We start from the raw sequence: 27,067 nt of genomic DNA on the forward strand, positions 1-27,067 counted from the left end.
ATGCAGTTTGTGGAGGCGCCTGGGCGGCCCAGTCGGTTAAGCATCAGACTCTTGATTTTGGCTCAGGTCATGATCTCACGGTCATGAGACTGAGTCCCAAGTTGGGTTCTGTGCTACGTGTGGAGCCTGCTTAAGATTCTCTCTCTGTTCCTCTGCCCCTTTCCCTTCCTCTCTCTCTCCAAAATAAATTAAAAAAAAAAAAGAAAAAGAAGCAGTTTGTGTGCATGGAACTGCCCGCTGTGGCCCCTAATTCATGTATCCTGGGGCCTGTAGTTTGGTGTCTTGGGACTTTGCTTGGGACTGAGGTCAGTATTTCCCTTGGTATCACCTCAGGATGAAGTTTCCTCACCCTTGGGGGTTGGGTAGGGACCCAGGGAGATGGGGCTTCCTCTTAACTTGGCCAGCAGTGCAGCTGTTCCCTGGGTCTTCTTAGCCAGGTCTTTCTTTCCCATGGAAGAAGCTGGTGGTGCCTAGTCAGTGTTGTGGGATTTGCCACCCGCATGGGCAGGAGGCAGCCATCACGGCCTGGTCGTGTATCTGCTGTGCGGGAGCACAGGGCTGAGAGTGTCCAGGTGCTGGTCCAGGCCACAGGCATCCCTGGCCGAGAATCTTCCCCCTTGCTGCTTTGCCTTCTCTGTGGCTCCCTGGGAGTTTCTGAGTCCCTTGGCTTTACCTAGGGAAAATGGCTGGCGGGAGCAGTGAGGGTATGCTAGGGTCTGCACACCTCTGCTCAGTGCCCTGCACTCTGTTCTTGGTGGCTGGGCTGGCGCTGAGGAAGGCTGACCCAGCCAGGTAGGGCAGGTCTTGCAAGAGGCAAAGCAGAGGTAGAGGCGGTCCCCACCAGGACTAGCTCCATTGAAGCTCCCTAGGGGGCTCTGGCCTGAAACGAGCTACCCTGAAGAGCGTGGGTTCTGTGCACCTTGGCTGTCGGTCCACTCAGGAGCCACCCCCGGTGTACCACCAGGACCCCCGAGACTGAGGCTTGAATGGTGAGGAGGGAAGGAAGTCCTGCCATGCTCAACTCTGTAGCTGGCGGTTGGGCTTTGTCATCCTGTGAGCCCCCTGGTCTCACAAGACCCTCTTGACCTCCCTCTCCAATGTCCCTCTGTTGTCCCAGCACACTGTCCTCTTATTATGACATAGAACACTGTTCAAATTCTCTGCCTCTGCTCCCCTTTGTGGTGTGAACTCCTGGAGAGAGGGGTCAACTCTGTCTCCTCTGCAAGCTCAAAGCAGCACCAGTGCCTGTTAGTTGAATGAATGATTCTGGAGTGAACGGCTGAACACCCTTTCTTGGCCTCAGAGGGGAGGCTGAGCATATGAAGTCAGTGGGTCTGCTCCTCAGGCGAGCGAAAGGGCAAGCAGGATGTTGGGGGTTTCTGTGCCCAGTTGCTCCCTTTCTCTGAAAAAGCCTCGCCATTTGTCAGGTTCCGTGCTAGTTCCTTGCAGTGCCCTCACTTGGGTCTGCTGGGAGCAAGATCAGTGCCTGGGCAGCTGTAGCTCCAAGGTCTGTCGTGTGGGCAGCTGGAAGTCCCGTCTCTGTGGCCTCTTCTTCCAGGCCCTGACCTCTTTTTGTGGGGTGCCCCAAGGGGCAGGGGCAGGGGCAGGGGCAGGTGCCTTTGTGACCCTTGTGGAGGGGCTCTGGGGCTCGGTGGCCTTGGATCTTTGCAGGTTGCTGTGGTATTCCGAGCTGGACTTGGGGGCAGGGTAGCTCCCGACCGCCCCTCACACCTGCAGCTCTGCACAGCCAGGACCAGGCGTCAGTCATTCAGGCCTGGCTGAGGTGGGTTCTTCTGCTTAGGTCAGCGGGCATCCACACCTGTGACACTGGCTTCTTGGCTTCTCCAGGGGGTCAGCTTTGCCTTCTCATTACTCATCCCGTGCCTGGCTGGGGTGCCTTGGGGATTTTTTGGCTGGCTTCAGAGGCCACGCTTCTTGTGGTGAGTTGCTTACAGGAGCTGATTACCCATGTACTCAAGCCATGGAAGGTGGTTCCCTACCTGAAACCTCGGGCCATGCGGGCCATGCGGGCCATTGCGTATCTCTCTGCGGGCAGTGGGGCCGGTATCTCTGCTCCTCCAGAGTCTGGGCTGTTGCCCATCTGGCCCTGACTGAGGCATCTGGGGCTGTATAGTGTAGCACTTGGCAGAGAGCTGTGGAGGAGAGCAGATGCCAGTGCCCATAGGCAGGAGGTGTGTGGTCCCGTCTTCGGTTGTGTTTTATCAAGAGCTGCTTGAGGTCCAGTCTCCCAACCAGTCTGGATGCCAGAGGCCCCAGGAATGCTGGGCTGGTCACTCTCCAGTGACTGCACTTGGGGAGGAAGATCAAAGACAGTGATCTTGTTCTGCCGTCTGGAATTATTGGTTTGGCCAGTGGCAGAGCCTGGCTGGGCTGCATCTCTTGTCTGTGGCCTTGTGGAGCTTCCTGACTGCCTGTTGCTTATTGCTCTGACACTGCCTGTTGCTCAGGCTGGGTTAGGAGTTGTGTCTTGTCTGTGTGCCTGGGATTCTCAGCATGGCCCTCATTGCTGACCTTAAAGGTCAGCAGAGCTGGTGGCGGGACTCCTGGGCCGGGGCGGGCCCTGCTTGCTGCTGCTGCAGTGGGGCCCAGCCTGAAGGAAGGTGCGCCACACATGGGAGCCTCTGTGGGACTCAAGAGACTGAGGGGGTGACATCCTCCAGGCCCCCAGCAAGCATTGGCGCCTCCTGGGAGCCTCATGCTGGCCAGGCCTGGGGATGTTCAGGTGGTAGGTGAGCACATGAACAAAGTTAAAACCAAATAAGATGACGCAGGGACCCTGAGGGAGGTGTCGGGAAAATCTTTCCGGAAAGACAGGGTGATTCTGATGAGGAGGCTGAGGGGCTCCACTGTGATTAGAACATGGGGTGGGGAGCAAGCCTGAAGGCATCCAGCTTCTCCATGGGGACCCCCTGGGGAGTACTGTGTGGCCCTAGAACTCACTCCTGAGCCCCATCCCAGGATCTCTCCTCTTGTGGAGGCTGTCTTTGTGTGCTATAGACACTGGGCACGCATCCTATTTCAAAGTGAAAGAAGCATCTCTTTGTGCCCCTTCCAATCCCAATCTATTTGTTATTCCTGTCCTGGGCTGAGATTTCTGAGCTCAGGGGCCACAGACCAGGCCTGCAGGGCTCAATCCTGGAAAGGCCCAGAGGTCTTGTCCTCCAGTCTGGGCTGGAGCCAGGTGGGAAGAGGCTGAGAGCTAATCCCCCTCTTCTCCGGCTTCTCCTAGACTTTGCAGAGTTTGTTTTCCTGGGTCTCTTCCTCACAGAGATGTCCCTGAAGATGTATGGCCTGGGGCCCAGAAGCTACTTCCGGTCCTCATTCAACTGCTTCGACTTTGGGGTGAGTAAGATCCTCACCAGAGATGCCGGCTAGGGGTCCAGGAGGGTCTAGCTGTATCCTTGCTTGAGAGTGCACACGGCCCCCTCCCACTAAGCTGTACCCAGTGTGAGCTGGGGTCTGTGCAGCAGGGCCCAGGTGGTTGAGGGTACTGTGACCCTGTGTGGGTCAAAAAGGCTTCCTATAGACGGTGAGGGGCCTTTGACAGAGGGGAGGCCTGTCCTTTTCGGGCCCTGACTTATGGGGGTTCCAGCCACAGTCTATTCCCCACCTGTACGACATCCTGCTTCCCATCCCCGACCCTGTCTGTAGGATCTTAAGATCACTGAAGGTGCTGTGACCCTCTGTGTGCCTGGTACAGCAGTCTTTTAAATGTGCTGCTGTCCCATGGAGGGCTCAGTGTCCCCAACAGAGCTCAAGGGGACTGTGATCCTGAGTCTTTACTGTCCTACAGATCTGGCTGTGGGCAGCTTGGCACATGATTCAGGGGAGGACTGACAAGCCATGATGGTCCAGCCCTCCTCGTGGGCCCGGCCTGGGTCCCTTCACCAATCTCTGTAGGTCAGGGAAGTTTCAAAGGCAGGTGTTCCCAAGACTCACTGGGACAGAGCCCAGGAAGTGGCACAGGCCTTCCCAGGCCAGCAGAGCATGTGGACACCTCTCTGGTGCTGAGCCCAGAGCCCAGGGAGGCGTTCTGACCCACTAGAGGTTGTCAGTGAGATGTGGCAATGCCCTCCCCGAGCGAGGCAGGCTCACTCACACCTCTGCAGAGTTCTCAGGAGCTGGCAGGGGGGGGGTGGGGGGGGGCCCTAAACGTAGGCAGAAGTAAAACTTCAACTTGAAAATTCAGTGTGACTTTGACTTTTTCTGTCAGTGGAGTTGATGGAACATTGTGTCCACGGCTTTGTTAAACCTTCGCAAGGACTCCCACTTTGTAGATGAGTAACTGGAGAGGTGGTGTGCTTGGCCCAAGGCTGCCCAGCTACTTTGTGGGGGAGGCAGCGTGGACCCAGGAGTTCTGGCCCTGGAGCAGCGGGTTTACACCACGCAAGGCTGCCTGATCTCTGTGGGGAAGGAGGGGTGGTGGCTGCCCAGGGCGTGCTTTGAGACATGGACACCTGCGTTTCTGAGACACGCCTTCTTGTCCTTTGCCTTCTTAGTTACAGGGAAAGGCTGTAGTGTATAATAGGCCAGAGGAGATCCAAAGAGCTCAAGAGCTTTCAGAGAACCCTTAAACTTATCCTTAAACTTGTAAATGTGTTTGTGTCTTCTGGTTTGAACTAACTGGATCCCAGGACATGGAATGACTTACACATAAGCTAACAGATTATTCCAAAGTTTAGCAGCATATAGCGTGTCTGCTGGGTCACAGTTTTCCAGGTCAGGAGTCCAGGTCTGGCTTGACTGAATGCCTGTGGCCCAGGGTCTCTGAAGGAGGTCACAGTCCCGCTGACAGCTGGGATGCGGTCATTTCAAGCCTGGATGAGGACTGGAGAATTTGCATTTAGGCTCATCACATGGCTGTTGATAGGACAGGACTCGGACGACCGGCCTCCAAGCTCGCTCACATGGTTGGTGTCAGGCCTCAATCTCGGTCTCATGAATGTCTCCCGATGCTGCTTGAGTGTCCTGACGACGCGGCAGCTTGTGACCTGACAGAGAGACTGAGAGTACCCAAGACGGAAAACACAGGAACCCGGTCTCAGAGAGATGACCCATCAGTTTTGCCGTATTTTATTTGTTAGGAGTGGGTCACTTGGCCCAGCCCACATTTAACAGGGGTGGGGGATATTACCCAGGGACGTGAAACCCAGGAGGCAAGTGTCACTGGGGGCCATCTTAGAGGCTGCCTGCCACAGTCCACCATCTGGCTCCCAGTGATTCTATCTTTCCTAGTGCAGATACAGCCACCTCCTCCTGCTTCCCCAGCCACATCCCATCATGGCGCCAGCTCAGAGTCTAGGGCCTCATCGCCCAAATCAGGCCAGAGTGGCTCCTCAAGGACAGCTGCTCGGTCCCTCTCCACCCGTGGATCTGGTGAACTAAAGAGACGGGGTATCACCCACATGGTGGTGGGATGGACTTGGGTACCTGCCGTAGACAGTCATGTTCAGAGGGGACAGCAGGGTGCACAGGGAGTCCCTGGCCCATAGCAGTTCTGGAACCCTGCTGGGAAAGTTTGGAGACACCAGGATAAGTTCTTAAGGGCTGGGAAGCCCCTTGGGCTTTTTGTTTTAGCCTCTGTGTCACCTTTCTTGTTCCAGAAAAGATAACATATGTTTTCAGCTAGACAGTTCTCTCAGCCTGCTTCCTACCAGTAGAATTTTGGGAATCCAAAGGCCTATTTTTTGTCTTGTACTGTCTCCATCTCTTTCAACCCAAGCTGGTGATGTTCCTGCAAAACTAAGTCTTCTCAGAGCATCGTGTGTATGTCATGAGTCTTCCCGGAATTCACCCCATTTGACAAAAGCTGTCCCTACGCTAGCGATCGGCCCTTCCCCACTGGGTGCCCATGCTGAGCGGACTGAGACCGGGGCACATTTGGGCCCTGTAAGGCTTGCTGCTCAGTGGGCTGATGTGCGAGGTTCACCTCTATCTCCGTGGGGCTTCACATGGGACTGGACGGGGCTCTCAGGCTCCCGCAGTGTCACAGTCGTGCCCCTGCCCTGGCTGTTTCTTTGCACTGTGCCATTTCCTAATGTGGCACTATTTGCTGTCTGGAGATAGGGGAGCATTTCCAAAGCGGGCACGTCCTGGAGGACGGCACTTCCCTCTGCGTCTCTCTCTTCCCACCCTGACTGTGCAGCAAGAAGACCCCGGCAGCACCTGCAGACGCCTCGGAGGCCTCCTGGTTCACATGGCTCGCTTTCGTCTCTCCACATAACCGCGGGCGACCGTGTGGCCGAACTTCCTGGCAGTGCACAGCAGGGCTCCCTGTAGTTTCTTGCCGATGTCCTCGCTGTCCCCCAGACACCTATGTGAAGCGTTCACACTCCCTCGCTGTCCAGGACCCATGGGTAGTGTGTTGAGGGCGCTGTGGGCTCTCACTGACGTGCTGCTCGGGGCCCATTCTCTGGCTCCAAAACCCCGCCCACATCTAGGGCTTATTGTAGAGTGTGCTCCGCTTCTGTCTCCAAAACGCGTATTGGTTTTTCTCGGTGTGTAACAAGTCGCCCCAAAGCTTAGTGGCTTAAAACAACAAACGCTTGTTATCTCTCATCTTGGTGGGTCGGGAGTCACCGACTCCCGGTGGGTCGGGAGTCAGGTGCCACTTGACTGGGGCCCCCTGGCTGTCACTCTGCCACGAGGCTGCAGTCACCACAGGCTCTTTGGAGGCTGGGAGCTCATGCCTAAGCTCTCGCTCATGGCCGCCAGGCCTCAGTTCCTGGTCACGGGGGCCTCTCCTCATGTCCCACAACACAGCAGCTGGCTGCCCGCAGCAGAGCTGAGAGCATGGAGAAGGAAGCCAGTCTTTGGAACCGAATCTCAGAGGTGACAGCCCGTCACTTCCGTCACATTCTCTTTGCTCAAAGTGCGTCACTAGGTCCAACCCACCCTTGAGGGGACAAGGATATTCAAGGTTGGGGGAGACACCAAGTAGTGGGGGATCACTGTGGGCCATCTCAGGGGCCACCTGCATCAAGAACGAATGGGAACAAATTCTGAGGGTTAAGGGAAGACAGAAGTGCTGGAAGACTGGCAATAAGAATGTAGCTTTGGAAACGGTGCTCACCAGCCCCAGACAAACATCTGGAGGCTGCGTGTGTGCTGTGAAAAATTGGTAGAGGTGCTCAGGGTCGCCAGGCACAGGTGGTGGCGAGCTGGTCCCACTGTAGTGCTGCCAGCGCCACAGCAGGCCTGTAGGCGTCGGGCTCCCTGGATGTTCTCTGACCCATGTGTTTGTGTTCGACGTGAGAGAGATGCAGAGGACGGCTGTGCGTCTGGGATGGCCCACGGCTTGTGCACCTGCCAGCACAGACGTACGGGTTAGTGGACCGCGTTAAACTGTTCAGGAGTCTCCAGTCATGCCTCAGGGCCCTGGTCCTGGCACAGTCACCAGGCTCTCGGTGCCTGGGAGAACGTGGACGTCAGGCTGATCTGATGCGGAGTTGGTCAGGAAACCAGTCGGCCTGCCCTCCCTCTACACCCTGTGTCCTCCTGGTATGCACGGGGTGGGCACGTTGGGGCGCAGGTGAGCACCAGGACTGGTGGGCGCAGGAGCTCAGTGTGAGGCGTGTACCTTGTGCTGCGGATGCTGGGAGTGATCCCGCCGCACACACGCGGAGACGCTTGCCCGCACAGGCCCATGCGTGACACTCGCGTGCGTGTGCCTGAGGCCGACCCCGTCTGCACCACAGGTCATTGTGGGGAGCATCTTTGAAGTGGTCTGGGCCGCCATCAAGCCAGGAACCTCCTTCGGGATCAGCGTGCTGCGGGCACTCCGGTTGCTGCGGATCTTCAAAGTCACAAAGTATGTCACCTGTGTGCTCCCGGGTGGAGGTGGGGACGGGGAATGCAGGTCACGTGTGAGACTGGTCGACACAGCATGCTTGTTCCTAGGAATTCATGGTGCTGGCTTTGAACTCAGCCGTCTGGAACCTCTTTTTGTGCTTATAATAATGGTTTAAATACAAAAGATGGGTATAAAACACCTGCCCAGCGTGGCTGTGTCTTGGCCCTGGGGGCCTGTCTGTCCTCAGGGTTGTTCCTGACTTGCCGGCAGGATTCCTAGTTAGCCTGCTCCTCACAGTTTCATACCGTCCCCACTTTTGAAACCAGAGTCCCATCTTTCAACCTTCAAAGTTGACTTTGCTTCCTAGTTGAAGAGGAAAGAGAACCCATCAGATGGAAGTTGTTTGTTTTTTTTTATCATCCTGGCCCCAAATCTGCCCACCTTCCCTGCAGCCCCCAGAGAGGGAGGGAGGCCTCAGCTGACTTTGACCTTGCGACTTGAACCCCTGGTTCCCACACGGCTCCCGTTCCCAGGCCTGCTTTCTCCACCGTGTGCCTGACTTTGCCCTGTTTAGGCTGTGGCAAGAGGACAGTGACAGGCCTGTGTGTTCAGTTCTATTCCACTTGGTTCTTTATGTAACCCTGGACGCGACTTGCTGCATTTTGTCTCTGAGGGGGTGGGGCCCATGCGGAGGTGTGATATAGTTATTGAGTGCTGGGCCTCTGTGCCAGGGTTCTAGTGGTGGGAAGACGGGGAACACCTCACCCACAGCTGTCTTTCCAACAGCAAAGGCTGCCGTGCCCTCAGCTGGTCTTAACTGTGGCCACACAGCACAGCAGGGACCTCATCTACCCAGAGTTTCTGGACTCCTGTGCCATCAGTATGTAGCCCACACATGCTCCAGCATGGATTTCCATGCAGTGTCCCCCGCAGCCTGGGCTCTAGGTCACCCCTCCAGTGGCCTCTCAGGATCCCACTGATCTCCCCAGGGTAGATGGGAGTTCTTTTGGTCTTTTCCAGTCTGTTTCAAATCCAAACCTAAGACCATTTGAGGACACGATGGTGTCACTGCAGGAGAGTTTTGGGCAAGAGCTTGGCCTAGCTGGGTCCACAAATGCCACTGGATGCCTCGTGCGGTCTGGTGTCAGTCCTCTGTTGCTTCCATGTGCATCGCTCTGGGAGGTGACCACGAGGTCTGCCTTCATCTTGGCTGAGGGGCCTGGTGTCTTAGGGGCTCCACTTCCTTCTGGAAACCAGATGGCCCCTGTCCTGAGGTGGGCCGGCTTTTCCAGAGTCTTCCAGCCCATCTTCTGTGAACCCTTGAGTGCCCTAAAAGAGAATTCATGAAAGACAGGTGAGCCTCTGTGACATTGGCACCATTGAGGGCCCAGGGACGCCCAGGGGCAGGGTGCGCACAGATGACTGATGTCTGTCCTGCCATCCCCACCTTTCCAGGGTGGTGGAACGGCATGTGCAGAGGCACAGAGGCATGTGGCATGTCTCCAGTGGCTGGAGGCCATGTGTCCTGGCCTCTCCTGGGGAGGAGCTCTCCAGATGCTGGCGTGGGGTTGGACTCCCAGTCACTCAGTGAGTGAGCTGTCAACAGCCAGGCCACCAGCAGACTTCACTGGGGCCTGTGTGCTTGGGTCCAGTTGAATGAGAGGGACATGGTCTCTGACCTCCAGGAGCATATGAAGAGTGCGACGGAGGGGTGGGCATTGTGGGATGCCAGGAAATGGTCTCGCAGTGCTGCCCCCCTACCGCATGCTGTGTCCCAGACCCTTGGTGAGAGGGCATTGAGAGGGGCATTGGCACCGGGCTTACACCACCCATCACAGCGCTGAGGACCTGCTCGGCGCAGGCCAGGGGGCTGATTATGTTCTGGTGTGGCTCATTCTTGACTTGTGGTCTGAGCCCCCGCTCAGACACCCGGAGGCTGCCTGGGTGTTGAGGGGTGGAGAGAGGTCAGACACCGTTCTGCTGGGCAAAGTGACAAGGGCAGGTTTGAGAGATGAGAGTGAGTCCAGCACTGGACACGGGCTCTTCACCTTCCCCCTGGAGCCCCTGGTGGAGGAATCTGGAACTCCAGAGAAGAGCTCTCGCTGCCCATCCAGGTGTGGGGCCCTTGGGGTTTAGAAGGTCTTGGAAGCCACAGGTGTGACAGTGAGAGTCCAGAGCGTGGCATCAGCGTGAGGGTCGGGCCTCGGCGGACATGGCCAGGTGCAGACAGACCCCATGTGCCCCGACAGGTACTGGAGCTCCCTGCGGAACCTGGTGGTGTCTCTGCTCAACTCCATGAAGTCTATCATCAGCCTCCTTTTCCTGCTGTTCCTGTTCATCGTGGTCTTTGCCCTGCTGGGCATGCAGCTGTTCGGGGGACAGTAAGTGGGTCCTAGGGGGCGTATGAGGCTGGGGGCCCCCGCTGGGGAGGCAGAGCTGAGCGCTGACGTGTTGCCCAGGCCCCTCCACCTGTCTTCCACCTGGAGGTCCCCCAGGAAGACAGTGGCTCCGAGCACACGGCCCATTCACAGCCTGGGACAGCATGGCATGCCAGAGTGCCCCTGGATCCTGATGAGGCTGCCTCCTCCCGAGACTTCTTATTTTCCTCAGGTTCAACTTTCAAGATGAGACCCCGACAACCAACTTTGACACCTTCCCCGCGGCCATCCTTACCGTCTTCCAGGTAAGGCTTCTGGTTCCCTCAGCTCTCCAGGTGCTGGGAAGGCAGCCTTCCCTGTCAGCCCCTTGCTGGTGCCTCAGCACAACCTGAACAGCCAACATTTCAGATAGAACTTTCCAGAAAATAGAAGAGAACAAGCCGGAGATGAGCATAGGGAGGTCTCCAGCGTGTAGGCCTCCAGTCCCTGGGTCCCTGCCACCAGATCTAGGAACTAGTTCTGGAGGGAAGCTGGGTGCTGTGATGCTGTCCCGACAAGCATGTGTAGGTCCCTGGGGGACCCAACTGTCTAGTGGCCATTGGACTTCAAGCCACCGACTTATGTCTCAGCACCAGGACCTGGAGTCAAGGCTGTCTTTGACCCTTTGAGAATAAAACAGCCAAGCACTACCTAAGCTTCTCCCTCCTGTATGTCAGGTCCGGTGACCCTTCAGTTCTTTTTTGTGTCTGGACAACTTGGTCACCGTGACTCCTTGAGAAGCTCAGGCTCTTGGGCCATGTCCTCTGTGATGCAAACCTTGCATCAACTCAGGTGATCTCTGCCCTCGCAGAGGGTTCCCTTTTGAAGCGTTTAGCACTTTGTCCCCTTGCAGGGCTTTGGCAGCCCTGATGCCCCTGTGGCTGTCCTCACCTGTAGGAGGATGCCAAATGTCTCTGTCGTATGAACCTCCTTGGACACCATGCCTGTGATTGAGCAGGGTGGGATGGGTTATTGTTTTGCCCATGATGACTCTTAGGGAAGCCCAAAAGGCCATGTGTGCTCAGGCCAGGGGCTCAGCTTGGACCCTTGGTCTCTGGGGCTACCCTTGGTCTCCAGATTATGGCCTCTAGCAGCGGGTGGTCATGACCTTTCCTGCACAGTGTGATCTGCTCAGTTTATAGGAAGGAGTGCCTTCCTCCTGTGCGTCACTAGGGCTGCCCAGTGGGATCTTGAAAGGCAGGCAAGGCGAATTGGCAGGAGTGTGTTCCAGACACAGTAGCAGGAAGTGGAGGCTGGGGGCAGCGAAGGCACAAGGTTTGTGGCAGAAGGACTGGGGCTGGCAGAGGCCAGGTTGGGTGGGCCTTCCTTGCCAGGCCCAGAGGCTTTGGCTAGCAGGAGGTGGCACAGGGGCTCCCAAAGCAGGGAGGTGATGTGATTGACAGGGCTCTGCTTTGTTCAGTTTATCGCAACAGAACAGAAAGGTGCCGAATGAGGCTCATGGTGCTGGTGTGGGATAGAGGGGAAGAGGAGGTCAAAGCTAGGGGAAAAGATGGCTCTGGTTTAGACCTTAGACCCCCTCTCGTCTGAACACAGCAATAAGCTAATAGATACATCTAGAAATTAAAAGGACCCAGCCACGCAGAAAACAAACTGTGGGCTGGAAGTGGAACAGTGATGAGAGATGAAGAGACCCGGGCGCCCAGAATGTGGTCTGTGCGAGGCAGGTGGGCTCGGTGTCAGAAGCATCCATGTGGCACTTGGTATGTGGCCCTTTGAGGGGCAGAGGACCAGAGCTGAGAGAGAGCAAATATGGCCAGAGGAGGCTGAGAAGATCTCAAGGGCAGACAACGGGCCAGGCCAGGCCTGTGTCTTCCATGGATGGTGCTGGACGGGGGCCTGAGACCCTAAGATGGGAGCTCCTGCTTCTGAATGGGGCTGGAGGGCAGAGGGAGAGCACATGGCCTCGTGGTGAACCTGTAGGCTGAACCCTGGTGAAGCTGACCCTACAGAAGAGGGCTGACAACATCTGTAGCCGGAAGGTGAGCTCACTGCTAACAGGACAGGAATAGCAGAAGAAATGCAGGCGACTTTGTGCCCAATGTGCTTGAGCGCTATAGAGTGTTAGAGGAAGAGCTCGTAACACATAACACAAAATTAAAACAAAAAGTACCTAAGAACCAAGAACAGGTTAATACAAAAAAGAACTAAGCTGAAATCCTAGGAATGCAACAGATAGCTATTTAAATAAAAAAATTAAAAAAAAAAAAAAAACCCAAAGGTAAACTATACACTGGATATGACCCAAGAAAGGACGGGTGAGCCGGAAGATGTGGAGGAACTGAGCCAGCTGCACCATGTCGGGTGAGAGAGCCGACAGCAGTGTGGTTCCAGCCAAGTCCTAGAGCGTGTGTGTTCAGAGAGCTGATCAGGGTGAGCGGAAGTCATGGCAAGCTTAGACATGTTGTGTTAAAGAGGAAATCTTAAAAACAACTCTAGAAAGAGATTCGCTACAGAAGAAGGACAGCCTGATGGCAGAAGGTTGGGGGAGTAACTTTGAAATACTGAGGAACAGCACCTGTCAGCCTGGAATGCCAACCCGGAGAGCCGAGGTTCAAGTGTGAGCTAGCACTGGAACGTTCAGATGCTAATACGGAGAGTCACTAACCCCCCGATTGCCGAAAGCACTGCAGACATGTATATATTTAGTAAAGCCAGTGACTTGGAAGAAAAAAAGAACATTATACTCACCAAGAAGAATTTAAAAATCTGAACTGTTTCAGAAGTTGAATAATTAAAAGCCTTCCCCCCAAGCCACCATGTTCTAATTTTGTGAGTGAATTCTACTAAATATTTAAGGAAGACATTATTCCAGTTTTATACACATGACTCCAGAGAAGATAAAAAGGAAGGCACCGAGCTCATCTTATGAGACTAGAATAACCTTGATATAAAAAACCATGACCGAATTAATGTGAATTTGCTTTATGATGAGTTACAGGCAGAGACTACAGGCAGGGGGAGTTGTCACACAAAGGAAACTTTTATTTGCGGTAAGTAAGGAGATCATGGGGAATAACTTCCAAAGCCATGACCCCCCATGTGGGGTGAGTGTGTTCCTTTGATATGAATATTCAGGAAGGGGAGCTTTTGTCAACATATATAGAGGTGGGTATATGGCCACTCATGCACGCTCAGGAAACATGCCTGTACACGCATCATCTGCTATGCTAGTGAGACTTGTGCTCCACCTCGGAAGGAGATTTTCACATTAGAAAGAGGTAAAGGGATAAAGGCAACCGCCTGCCGAGGTGGGAGTTCGTGACTGAGCTCAAGCTGGTCCAGGCTGGCTGAGCTCTTCCCGTTATTTGCCTCTGAAAAGTTAAGGCTAACATTCATGTGAAGAAGAAGGGCGGCCAGTGGGGGTCTTGCTGGTGACACAACTAGATAAGGATAATACTAAAATAAAAATATAGGTTGTGATCACAAACCCAGAGAGAGAAGGGAAACAATGACTAATCAAATCTAGATTTGCTTACAAATTATCATTATGATCAACTTGAGTTAATCCAGAAATACAAGATGACTCAACATTAGAAAGTCTATTAATGGAATTCATCATCTTTGCCGATTAAAGGAGTAAAAAACCCTGTGTGATCAGAAAAACACCTGAACCCAACAAGAGCATGGCATAGAGTGAGAGAACAGAGAAGCAAGATTGGGAGATTGGTTCACTGTTGAGACTGTGTGGATTCATCATACTCTACGTGTGTCTGAAATACACTTTTTCTAAAAAAATGGAATCACACGATAAAACCCAACATTCCTTTCAAGTAAAAACTCTTAGCAGATTATGCTGGTACCAGTGGTCGTAGTGCAGTAGAACAAGAAAGTGTGAAACAATTTCTCTGGATTGGCAAGGAAGAAAGAATGTTCACAGCTGGAATATTTATATACACAGAAAACTTGAGTGTTGTAATTGCTGACAGTATGGGACAATTTGGTTATCCATAGAGCAAAACACACAATTGGATTCCTACGTTGCACCAGATTTGAAATCAGTTTGGATAGATTAAGACCTAAATGTGAAAAGCAAATTTGAAACTTTAGCAGTACATAGAGGAGTGTAATGGTACTAAACTCAAGGCAGGGGAAATCCTTCCTAAGACTGAAGAAGCACAGATCATAAAGGAAGAGTTTGACAAATTTGACTATTAAAATAGAAATTTCTGTGCATCAAAAGATACTGTACAAATGTTTTTTAAAAGTCATAAACTTGGGGCATCTGTGTGGCTCAGTTAGTTAAGCATCCACCTTTGGCTCGGGTCATGATCTCGCAGTTCGTAGGTTCGAGTCCTGCATTGGGCTCTGTGCTGACAGCTCAGACCCTGGAGCCTGCTTCCGATTCTGTGTCTCCCTGTCTCTCTCTCTGCCCCTCCCCTGCTCTCTCTCTCTCTCTCTCTCTCACACACACACACATACTCTCTCTCTCTCTCTCTCTCTGTCTTTCAAAAATAAATAAACATTGAAAAAAATGTTCTTAATGTCATAAACTTGGAGAAGACATTTTCACAGTATTAGCAAATAGCCATCGAAGGGTTAGTGTCCAGAATATATCAAGAACTTCCACAAATCAAAAAGAAAAGACAAATAATGTAGTGGGAAAAGCAGAGTGTAACCAAGCATCTCACAGGAGAGGATGTTGGGCTGATGAATGAGCCTGTAAGGACTATTACCAGCGTTCCTAGTAGTCAGGGAGATGCAAATTCAACCCATCTTGAGATAGCCTGCCTGTCTGTCAGTTTAGCAGAAATTAAACCCAACAATACCAGGTTTAGAGAAGATGTGGAGACATGCGGGTGACTTTATGCTGTTGCTGGGCTGATGGAACCACTTTGGAAAGTGATTTCATAAAATCTAATAACTAGAACTTACATATGAGTAGTTCCTGTTGTGGGTCTGTGCTCTGGAAAGTCTCCCACCCAATTGCACAAGGAGACACTTGTGAGACGTTGTAGCAACATTATTTATAATAGCAAACAACTGGGAGTCGCCACAAAGTTCATCAACAGGAGAATCGATGAGAAAAGTGTGTTGTGTTATCCGTACAGCAGGAAAATGAGTGACCTAGAATTAAATGTATTAACATGGATGAATCTCGCAAGTATAATATTAAGCAAAAAAGAATAAGATTCAGAATAATACACAACATATGATACTATTTAAATAAGGATGAAGGGGCGCCTGGGTGGCGCAGTCGGTTAAGCGTCCGACTTCAGCCAGGTCACGATCTCGCGGTCCATGAGTTCGAGCCCCGCGTCAGGCTCTGGGCTGATGGCTCGGAGCCTGGAGCCTGTTTCCGATTCTGTGTCTCCCTCTCTCTCTGCCCCTCCCCCGTTCATGCTCTGTCTCTCTGTGTCCCAAAAAATAAATAAATGTTGAAAAAAAAATTTAAATAAGGATGAAAACATGCCAAACAATATTGCTTATGGCATATATGCATGAAAGTATAAAAGCTTGTGTGGGAATGATAAATACCAGATTCAGGGTGTGCCGTGTCGCTGGGGGCTGGGCTGGGGGAATGGGAAGGGGGAGGGGGTTCCACTCAAGGAGTGCCACCTCCCTTTGAATGCTTCAGTTCTCAGGCCGGGGAGTGGGTACACGGAGGGTTGTTAAAATTTATTCATCATACCTTTCTGAACGTTTGAAATAGTACATAAATAAAAAATAAAAGGACACAGAAAGATGAACTAAGTAGACATTAACCAAAGGAAAGCTGGTGTAATATTAACATCAGCCAGAATAGAAGTTAAGGGAAAAAAAGCCTTAGTAAAAATAAAGAAGTATATTACATAACGACGAAAAGAAGACAGCAATCCTGAATCTGCATGACCTACCAACACGGCCTAAAAATACACTGAGCAGAAACTGACAGAAGTACGTGGAAGTCCACATCTTATAAGAGGTTTATAATACATTTCTTTCAAACCATAGGATGAGGCTGACAGAAGATTAGAAACGATGCAGAAGAGCTCGTGAAAAACACGTCGGTTGACGTCTGTAGAACCCTGCACCCAGCTGCTAGATAACAAACCAAACAGTCATTATAGAGCATTTACAGAAATTGACCACGTGTTAGGTCACCCAGGAAATTCCTACAGATACTGAAGAATTGTTATCCGACGGGGCACATTCTAGATATAATTTAAATAAATAGAAATCATTAGTAGAAAGTTATTTGACATCTTCCCCACATTTGAAAGCTGACGGACCAAGTTAAAGAAAACATCAACAATGGATGTTATGAAATACTTAGATGAACAATAATATCTAAGCTTACGGGATGAAGCTGAAGCAATACTTAGAGGAAAATGTATAATGTGAAATGCAATTATCAAAATAAAAGAGGGGCACCTGGGTGGCTCAGTTGGTTAAGCATCTGACTTCGGCTCAGGCCATGATCTCACGGTTTGTGGGTTCGAGCCCTGCATCGGGCTCTGTGCTGACAGGTCGGAGCCTGGACCCTGCTTCGGAATCTGTGCCTCCCCCTTTGTCTGTTCCTCCCCCGCTCACACTCTATCGCTCTGTCTCTCTCTCTCAAAAATAAGCATTAAAAAAACCTTTTTTTATAACAAATAAAAGAAAGAATGAAAATAAACTAAATACTCATCTTAAAAACCCAGAAAAGAGTCTCCAGTGATGGAGTCTAGAGGAGATGCACAGAAATGGCACCTTACAAGGGGAAAGAAAAGAAGGAAGGTCAGGTCATCAGCCTTGGACCTCAGGTAGCTGAAGGAGAAAATGTGTGTGGTGTGTGCCACATCTTTGCTTCCTTCGATGACACTTTTGTCCGCGTCACCGGTCTTTCTGGCAAGGAAGCCATCTGCCGCGTGACTGGCGGGATGAGGGTGAAGGCAGACCAAGATGAGTCCTCTCCCTCCGCTGCCGTGTTGGCTGCCCAGGATGTAGCCCAGAGGTGTAAGGAGCTGGGCGTCACTGCTGTCCACATCAAACTCTGCAGGAGGAAATCCTCCTCTGCAGGAGGAAATCAAACCAAGACCCTTGGACATGGGGCCCAGTCAGCCCTCAGAGCCCTTGCCCTTCAGGAATGAAGATTGGGCGGATTGAGGATGTCACCCCCATCCCCTCCTATATAGCAGGTCACTGTGATTGCGGTTTGTGAACAGGATTCCTCAAATTATTGTTTTCTGTTAATAAATTGTCTTTATGCAAGCTAAAAAAAAAAAAAACCTAGAAAAGAGAACAGAGTAAGACCAAAAAAAGATTGAAAGCAGGAAAAAATGGTTAATAAGCAGACGTTAGTGACACAAAACTAAAACATCGAGAAAACAAAATCATAAAAAGCTTGTTCTCAAGAAGACTAATAAAGTAGACGGCACTGTAGCAAGACTGATCAAGGAAAAAAAACACAAATAAAAAGTATAGCCCATAAAGGAGGTGTAACTACAGGAAAGGGAGACATTTTTTTTTTAATTCGAAAGAATATTAGGCAAGACATTTGAAGACTAAGATGAAACATGCAGTTTTATAGGAAAATATCAAAGATTTAAATTGGCTTAAGAAGAACTGAAAAACCTGGATAATTTTATAACCATTAAAGAAAAGGGGTCTGTAGAGCTCTTTTCCTGCCCTGAGCCTGGCAGGTTATAAGGTGAGTCCTGCCAAGTGCATAAAATTCATTTGTGTTGCTTAGCACAAGACCAATATACAAAAATAGAGCTTTCCTATATGATCTGATCATTCAACTAGAAAATTTAATTAAAATGAAAGATTTCATTCACAGAGGCAACAAAAGCTGTAAGGCACCCAGAAATCTGCAAACAGAATGCAAGACTTTTATGGGCGAAATTATAACTTGTTATTAAAGGACCTACAGATCTGGTATTCAGGAAGTATATTTATAACGAGGAGGCCTTAACATGGTAAAGGTATCTGTTCTCCTAGTTCAAGCTATGAATTCAATGTAGTCCTGATGCAAATTCCAACAGGACTGTTTTTGGAATTCAGCATATTGATAATGTGGAAGAGTCGATGTCCAAGAATGGCCAAGACAATTCAGGAAGGAGGGATTTGCCTCACCACATGTCAAGAGTTTTTACGAAGCGACAGTGGGGAGCATCATGAGGTACATAGGCAAAATACCAGAAGACCAGACCAGAGAACCTGGAAACATGCCCAGGTAGGAAGCCGGTCTTAGGAGGAGGACGGCATTATACCTCAAAGGGGACAGGATATTTTAAAAAGTGGGTCTGTGAAAAGTGGCTTTCCACTGGGGAAAAATGTAGATCTTCATCCCCATGCATCCACAGAGCAGTTACCACAAACTCCAGTTGGATTAGAACCCTAACTGAAAAATCAAACTTTAAAATGACTTGAAGAAAATGTAGGAGACTCTCTTTATGGCCTTCGGATGGAGAGGAATTTCTTAAATGAGGTTCAGAAAGCAGAAAGCACGAAGGAAACGGTGACACATTTGGCTGCATTGCCCTCTGTCATAAGACAGAAAGGAACTGAGAACATGTCCAGTAGCTCCCGCAGACAGAGGGCTAGTATGTGCAAGGACACGCACGCAAGTGTCACAGTCCGTGTGGGGAAGACGGGGTGTCCGAAACCTGAGACCGCGGAGGAGGCCCCGGAAGATGACGCCTGATCAGCTCGCCCTCTCATCCCTCAGACGGGAACTGTGTCCACTACAGATGTAATTTAGAGTAAGCGATCCGGAAACCTCGTAAAGTCAGAGGCTGGCATGACTGGCTGCCTGGTGGTCCTAGTTTGCAGCGTTTACAGTGAAACTCTGTAGCAAAACACTGGAAACAGCTAAGGTGTGGTCAGGAGGCATGTGGGTGGATGCCTGAAGGGTCACAGTAGGGGACATGAATAAGTGGACATGTGTGTATCACATGGATAAACTTCAAAGATATATTGGATGGGGACAGCAAGTTGAAGAATGATGTGTGTAGTATGATACCTTCCTGTGTGTGTTTAAAACACACGTGGCACATTTTATTTATAGATACATGCATGTCACGTGGGTAGAACTCTATTGACACGGTTCCTCACCAGTTTGTGAGTGGGGTCGTCTGTCAGGAGTGATTGTGGGCAGCGATGCCAGTGGGACAGATTGAGCAGTGTCTTTTTTTTTTTTTTTAAATTAATGTTTATTTTTGACAGAGAGAGGGACAGAGTGTGAGCAGGGGAGGGGCAGAGAGAGGGGGAGACACAGAATCCAAAGCAGGCTCCAGGCTCTGAGCTGTCAGCACAGAACCCGACGCAGGGCTCCAACTCACAACCTGTGAGATCATGACCTGAGCTGGAGTCAGACACTCAACCGACTGAGACCCCCAGGTGCCCCCAGCAGTGTCCATTTTTATTGGTGGACACATGAATGTCTGTTACTTGATGCGTTTGTACTTTTCCAAAAATATAGTAGCTGAGAGACACATGTTTCTTGATGGGGCAACATTGCACTTAGCTACCCTCACCGCTGGACGCACTGTCACATCATCTATAAAATCATGGCCTCCATGGCTCTGGGAGTGGGGAGTTCTGCCTCTTCAGCCCTGCCTCAGTTCCCCAGCTTATGCTATTGTTCTCTTCCTTGCCTTCGCTCGCCTTTTCCTTCTGCTTGCCACCCCCTTTCTGTTTTTGGAAATGCTAGAGCATATTCATCTTTTGAGGCCTGACCTAGCTCAGCAGCCATGTCTTTCTGGAAGTTTTTCTGGAGGACCGTGGGCCACCTTGACCTACAGAAACCCCATCATCCAGAAACCTGTGCGTGTGCGTGTGTACACAGCCATGTCTTGACTCTGAGTGTGCGCACAGACGTGTGGCCATGTAGGCATGCCTTGTGGTACTATCCCTCCACAGATCCTAACAGGAGAGGACTGGAATGCAGTGATGTATCATGGGATCGAATCGCAAGGTGGAGTCAGCAAAGGCATGTTCTCCTCTTTTTATTTCATTGTCCTGACGCTGTTTGGAAATTGTATCCTTCTTGCAGTGCATTAGGGCTTGGTCTGGGCCCAGGAAACCTGGGGGGGTGCGGGGTGTGTTGGCCATGAAAAGGAGAGGCGCCTTCTCGTTGAGTGTGAGTGATGGAGCTTCTCCTTCTGGGGAGCTGGCTTAAGTCTAGACAGTGAATACTCTCGAGGCAGTCTGAGCTTGGGGGATCTGGAGGCTGTGGGCCAAGGTTGATGGAAGCATGAACTGTGCGTATGGTGTCCAGAGGGCGTTGGTATGGTCAGTGGTAGGCTCGGGAGGGTTGCCGTGGGAAGACGTGGGCTTTGAACACAGGGCAGTAGTTTCCCCCCCCCCCCCCCCGCTTTAATTCTGTAATTAAGTTTTGGTACTGGGCTTTTAAAAAACTTTCCCTTGCTGAAAATCTAGTACCTGCAGAGAAATGTAAGGCAAGTTTTCCTGTAGCGGGTGCCACTCAAGCATGTGTTTTAGGACCTCGTGTGTGTGTGTGGTGGGGGGGGGGGGTCTGTGGGGTCAAGGAGAGCCCAGCGCAGGTGACAGCTCTGCCTCAGGCAGGTCACCTGGGAGAAGGAGGCTGCTGGGCTCATGATGCAGGCAGGGGGCAGGGCCAGGAGAGGCGAGGTGCGAATGTGGCCCCACTGCTGGGGCAATAAATTCAGGCTGAGCAGGGGCACTCAGGTTCTCCAAGTCTTCTGTGTATCAGAAACCCCAAGGACAGTTAAAGCTCAGGTTCCAGACCACAAATGTGCATTTTACCACACTCCCCTGGGGTGCTGGTGTTGGTACTGCGGCCTGGGGACCCCACTTGGAGATCTGCTGTATTAAATATCCTGCAGAGCCTGGAAAAAGATCTGAGCTGGCGACAAACACCTGTGTGTTGTCTCCTCCCAGACTGACCTGCTGGCTCTGCCTTGTCTCCTCACCCGCACACCTGGGCACTTGACCCCGTTTGTCCCTCCTTGCCCCTGGCGTGCTGGCCGTCATGCCAGCCTGTGACCTATGACATTCCAGACCTTATTTGTCTCTGCCTCCATCGGACTGTCTCTCCTGCTGCACACCCAGCAGGATTGTACCACCTGTCAGCCCTGTGTCGTTCACGGCTCGGGTCCTGGACCCCAGGGTGGGGAGCCCCGCCCCGCCCCGCCCCCACGGGAGCCTGAGCACAAGGCCTGGGGAGGAGGATCCAGGGTGCTCAGGAGGGCCGGTGCTTGTTTCAGTGTTTAGCAGACAGGGGGGGCCTGGGGGCTGGCTGAGAGGAGAGCTGTAAATGGCAGCCATGGTTATCAGAGAGGGAAGGAGCCTGAAGTGTTGGCTTCAAATGGTGGGGGGTGAGGGTGGGGGTGGGGAATAACTTCTGTCCAGAAAGAGGTGCCCACAGCCCCCAAGACTGAGCAGCGGCCTGAAGCCCTTCACGGCTAATTCTGACCCTGTGCGGTCAGGCCTCGTGCTAGCCACTGGGAATCTTTCCTGCTGCCCCTGTGTGCCCCTCTTGCTGGGCCTCAGGTGCCAGGGCATGACCTTAGTCCCGCTCTTCAGGTGTGGGAAGTCCTCTGAGAGTGTCCGTGGCTGTGGTTCGTGTGGGGAAGCGGCCCCTGGCCTCGGTGTCCTGTCCTCTGGTCTCTGCTGGAGCCCTGAGCAGCCTTGCCAACGAGGCAGTGCCCTGGCATATGGGGGGCCTCCCTGCCAGACTGGGGCCTGACCAGCATCAGTCGTCGCTGTCGGCCTCATACAAAGCCGGCTGCTCCTCAGGCCTCGCACTGGCGGGAATAGCCGCAGCCTGGGCCGAGGGGTGAATCCCCAGGCCTGTGGTGAAAGAGCTCAGGTGTAGGGGACACAGGGCTCTGGCTGGGGTGACTTCGCCCCCAGAGGACACTGGCAGTGACTGAGATGGTTTGGTTGTCATGACTGGGCTGAGGGGCTGCTGCATCTGGTGCACACAGGCCAGGGATGCTGTTCAACATCCCACCGCAAAGGGTTGCTTGGCTCCAAACGTCAGCAGTGCCGAGGAATGAAATTAACTGGGGACGGCAGCGGGGGAAGGCCCAGGGAGGGCCTGAGGCACAGCACAGAGTGCAGGCAGGGGATGGTTCTGGAGCGGCGCTGCTCTGAGGTGCACAGGGAGGAGCTTGTGGGAAGAGGCAGCTCCAGCCCCAGGAAAATTGAAGTGACTCACGTTAGTGGCCTGATCTGGACAGACTGGAGGAGGGCGGTGCAGAGAGGTAGCTGCCGACCACAGGCCCCCGTCTGGGCCATTTGGACCCCTCCTGACTGTGGGATCCTGGGTGGGGTACTTACCCTCTGTGGCCTTTGCTTGCTCGTTTCTAAAAGGGGATTGTAGTAGTGCCTTGTCATGGTGCTCCTGGAAGGGCTCAGTGAGGTGAGGGGTGGGGGGTGCTAGCGTTGTCTGCCATCAGCATGACTTGGGTGTTGTTTTTGCCACTCTAGCAGGAGGGCACCTTGAAACAGAGGGCCCCAGGACCTCACTTTGAAAAAGGAAGGGAGAAAACAACACTGAGCTGGTGTCCTAAGCCTAGCCTAGGAACTGAAAGCACTGGTCATGGCCGGATATGCATGTTTATGGTCTGTCTTAGGTGGTCTCTGCTCACAGGACCCAAAGGTGATGGGGCCCATGTGAAAGCAGGAGGTGTTGGTTGGGAGGCCTCTCACATTGGCCAGACATTTGGGGGAGGTGGGGATAGAGGTAGGCAGTCCAAATTAATCCAACACAGCCTCTGAGCTTTGGGGCTGGAGAGTCAGGCCTGAAGAATGGGGTTGGGGAAGGAGTTTGTGTGGCCATTATGGGGAGTTGATACGAGACTGAGGGAAAGAAGGATGGGCAGACCAGGCGGCGTGGCTAGTCTGTGTCTGAGGGCAACAGGGGACAGAGGAACAAGGGGACTTGAGAGGTATATAGTCACAGAGGATCTGGGGAGATGAGGAACCCTGTTCTCCATGGGGCAAGCTGCAGCATGACTGTGGGAGACTTGGGTGGGTGGGTGGGGGGGCAGAAGGGTTCCTTTCCTTAGCTGGAGCCAACCAGACACTCTGCTGAATGTCTTCCTGGCCATCGCCGTGGACAACCTCGCCAACGCTCAGGAGCTGACCAAGGTGCGTGGGTAGGGGCACCACCTGCAGCCCAGGACGGGCAGGGAGGGGCAGGCGGGGCAGTGTGTGTGACTCTGGATGAGTCCAGAGAGCCACGACAAGGGCCAGTCCAGGGTTAAGGACCCATGTAACCACCCTCCACGGGCATCTCCTCAAGGTCCTAGACGGGCAGAAGTTAGGCTGCCACTCAGATGTGTGTGTGTGTGGGGGGGGGGGGTGGGTTGGTGCTGAGGAAGCGTGAGAGATGATGTGCCAGGAAGGCAGATGAGCACAAGGGCAGCTTCTGGAGAATCCGAGACCTGGAAAAAATGGCCAGAAAGGCAGGGGGAGTTATGAAGAATGGAAGATGCAGCCCAGAGAGTTCTAAGAAGTGAGGGGCAGGCTGCACCAGGCCCCCGCGCTCATCCCTGGGAGGCGAGGGGCCCCTGTGGCCAGTCTGGAGTGTGCATGGTTGAGCTCAGGCAGTTACCGGGCAGCTCTGCTCTGTCCTCGGATGCCAGGCCTGGCTGGAGCCTGGAGGAGCAGCTGCTGCCCCCTTGTCAGCCTGTTTGTGCCGCAGCGGGACAGCCTCTTCTCCTGGCTGTGCCTAGCGGGTGGCATCTAATACTCTCCTCTTGTCCCTGAGCCTGGTGGGGGGTGTGATTATACACGGCTTCCCCTGTGGTTGCCTTCCCAACGACACAGCCCCCTGCCTGGTCACCTTCACCCTCACAGCCGTGGACAGTGCAGCCCTGGCTCCCAGGAGGAGGGTCCTGCTGCCTCGCTGGGCCACCTGAGGGGAGTGCTCCCCTGCTGCAGAAACCCCACGTGCTTGCCATCTTGGCTGAGCATGTGACCTGCTTGTGCACCTGTCCATGTACACGTGTGTGTGCTGGAGCTCACACCTGTGCACATTCCTCTGTGTGTCTGACACAGTCCTGCCCTCACCATCTAGCACGTCCCGACTGTCAACATCCTCTCTGTTCAGGGGTGAGCTTGACTTGGGCTTTCCCTGAGGAGGGCAAGTTCAGGACGTTTCTGCAGTCAGCATGGGTGTGTGCAAATATGCCACAGTGCTTCCGACAGGTGTCAGGTGCCCTGCTACCCTCCTCTGTTCTCTGGGAGGAGTGCTCCAGGGGGAGGCAGGCCTATTCAGTGTGTCTGCCTTAGCTTTTGCTCAGACTTCCTCTTCTCCGGGCCCAGGCCTGGGCCGTGGTGGTGCCTGGGGGTATAGACGCCTACCCTGCTCTGGCTGCTGCCTCCTGAGGACCTGGAAGTCCCACTGGCCTGCTCATTCCTGTTGTCTGCCAGGGCCAACACTGGGCTTTGCCATCTAGGAGGGGCCGGAGAATGACTGTTCCTGGCCCCAGGCTGGGCTTCCGGGCGGTGGGGTCAGGGGGATCCCCTGCATCCACAGAACATATCTTGGTGTCAGGATTTCTGGGACCACATGAAATGGGGGTGCCCAGCAGCGTTGGTGGTCTGGGCACCAGCTGTGTTAGTGCAGGGGTGAGCTTGAGCTTGAAGTTCTCGCCGTCTCTTCGGGTCGTGCTGTGGGTGAGAACACACCAAGGAAGCGATGTCCTCGGGGCCCTGTCTCCATGCAGAGACACCCTGTGAGATGTTGGACCAACTGCCCCATGCAGAGACACCCTGTGAGATGTTGGACCAACTGCCCTTATTCAGGAATCGTCTTTCCCTGGGAGGTGGAGCAGGTGGAGGCCTGTGTTAGGCTGTGGGGGCATTTCCTGGACTGGCTCTCCTTCCTTTACATTCCCACAAATGTATTACAGTATTACATTCTTTTCAAAGTGGAAATAAACTCTATGAAGTCTGTTTGTAGAACACCTGTCCTCTCTGCCCAGAGGGCTGTAAACCAGGATGGAGCCCGCGGCTTGAAGAAGGACCTCGATAGGGGTGTTCTGTGGTAGATGGAGCTTCGCCTCCTCTCTGGGGCCTGAAGCTTGAAGACCTCTTCGCTGTGGTGGGAAATCTGCAGGCAGCTAACAGGGGTTTTAATTTTTGCCATTTTGGGGCCTCTAGGATAAGATTTAGGGATGTTTTGGGCCACAGTGGGAACACTAGCTTCCATGGAAGCCAGGTGGGCCTGGGGTTGGGTTTGGGGGAAATAACAGTGGTCTCAGCAGTGTAAGTGGAGGACGTGGAGGCCTCGGTTTCCCTCCACGGGCTCATGGGCTCAGCCCGGAGCTTTTCATCTAGATCCTAGAAGCAGAGCATGTTGGTTTTGCCCAGTGACGTGGGGTCGGGGCCAGAGGGTCTGCCCAGAAGTCCACTCCCCTTCCCACGGAGGGGGCAGAGGCAGGGCAGGATATCTACACCTGTGTCAGAGAGCCATGGGGGTCCTTCCCACAAACTTGGTGGGGGAGGGGATACCATCAGGCATTGTAAGTGGCTGCCATGTGTTGGGGGACACAAGGAGGGACTTCTCACAGCCACGGCTAGGGACAGGTAGACAGATGTGATCCGACGGGTCCTGGTAGGAAAGCTCAGAGGCTGTGAGGTAGCTATGCCTGACCCTCGCCCGGTGACAGTTCCTGTGGGTGATGCTGAGCCAGGACCTAGGCTCAGGGTGCAGAGTCCTGCCCCTTGACCTTGCCCACAGTTGTGGGGCAGAGGCTGGCTTTGTTCAGGCGAGACAGGTGCCCCTGAGGTGTGGGGGCAGCAGGTGGGAGGAAAGGAGGGCTGGGCTTGCGTTTTGGCAGAGCCAAGTCTAAGACACCGTGGGACACGTGTGCAGGCAGCAGCTGGGTCCTTGTGGCTTGAGCTCGTGTATGGCGTCGGGGTGCAGGCGCAGGGCTGGGATCACCAGCTGTGAGCACCCTGGGACTGGCCCACGGCAAGAGGGTGCTGAGGCAGGAATCCTGTGGAACACGGCCCGGAGCAGCAGGTACAGGCCGCCAGAGGGCTTGCGTGGGATTGGTGCTCGCTGCTGGAGCCTGGATGGATTGTGCTCACGCAGGGGCTGCTGCCTGGCCCACCGGTTCAGAGGGCAGCAAGGACTCCTAGACCATGGAAGGAAGAGCTCCAAGGCCAGCTGCACACCTCTGTCTGTTCAAACAGGATGAAGAGGAGATGGAAGAAGCAGCCAATCAGAAGCTTGCTCTGCAAAAGGCCAAAGAAGTGGCTGAAGTGAGCCCCATGTCTGCCGCAAACATCTCTATTGCTGCTGCGTAAGGCTCTTGGGGGTGGACTGCAGGGTGGTGGGGGCTGCTGCAGAGTCTCTTGGCTGGGCCCCCAGCAGGGCACTCCTTCCAGGGGCTTCCTTGGAGCACCTTGTGTTGGCTGGAGCTTTTTGGGACACAGCCTCCCCCAGGAGCTGTGATGAGAGGGAACGGCTCCCCTCCTGCAGGAATCTGTGAGCAGAGGGTTCATCAGGAAGAGCCTCCATGGCTTCTCCCAGTTTGAGTTGGAGGAAGGTGTGACGATGCATGGTCCTCCCATCATGGGTGGGATCGGCTCTGATTAGCCCCTTGAGAGTCTTGGGTGGCTCCAGAGCTCCTAGCTGGGGCAAAGACTGTGAGTCAGGGGTAAGGTATTGATATATCTATTTTATAATTTTCTTAAAGTTTGTTCATTTAGAGAGAGAGAGAGAGAGAGCAGGGAGGGAGAGAGAATCCCAACCAGGCTCCGTGAACTCATGAACCGTGAGATCACGACCTGAGCTGAAACTGAGTCAGATGTTTAACCAACTGAGCCACCCAGTCGCCCCTCCATACGTCTGTTTTCTGCACAGCTTTTTAGGAATGTATTTTGTGAACCGAAAGATTCTAGGTGG

At 53.1% G+C, this 27,067-nt stretch overlaps 1 protein-coding gene across 10 annotated transcripts in view; it reads left to right on the forward strand.

The window, feature by feature from the left end:
* The window catches only part of CACNA1B (calcium voltage-gated channel subunit alpha1 B), a 192,692-nt gene that overhangs the window by 66,038 nt on the left and 99,587 nt on the right, over positions 1-27,067 (forward strand). For all 10 annotated transcript variants that reach the window (XM_086684663.1, XM_086684670.1, XM_086684668.1 and 7 more), the window contains exons 12-18: positions 3,251-3,363; positions 7,719-7,831; positions 10,063-10,194; positions 10,424-10,496; positions 20,077-20,194; positions 23,228-23,295; positions 26,353-26,462. In XM_086684663.1, coding sequence (XP_086540789.1) covers positions 3,251-3,363; positions 7,719-7,831; positions 10,063-10,194; positions 10,424-10,496; positions 20,077-20,194; positions 23,228-23,295; positions 26,353-26,462 — 727 coding nt within the window. The remainder of the gene's footprint in view (positions 1-3,250; positions 3,364-7,718; positions 7,832-10,062; positions 10,195-10,423; positions 10,497-20,076; positions 20,195-23,227; positions 23,296-26,352; positions 26,463-27,067) is intronic.

The sequence above is a fragment of the Puma concolor genome, chromosome D4, assembly GCF_028749965.1.
Source record: "Puma concolor isolate L17-30 chromosome D4, mPumCon1.1.hap2, whole genome shotgun sequence".
NCBI classification, from domain to species: domain Eukaryota; kingdom Metazoa; phylum Chordata; class Mammalia; order Carnivora; family Felidae; genus Puma; species Puma concolor.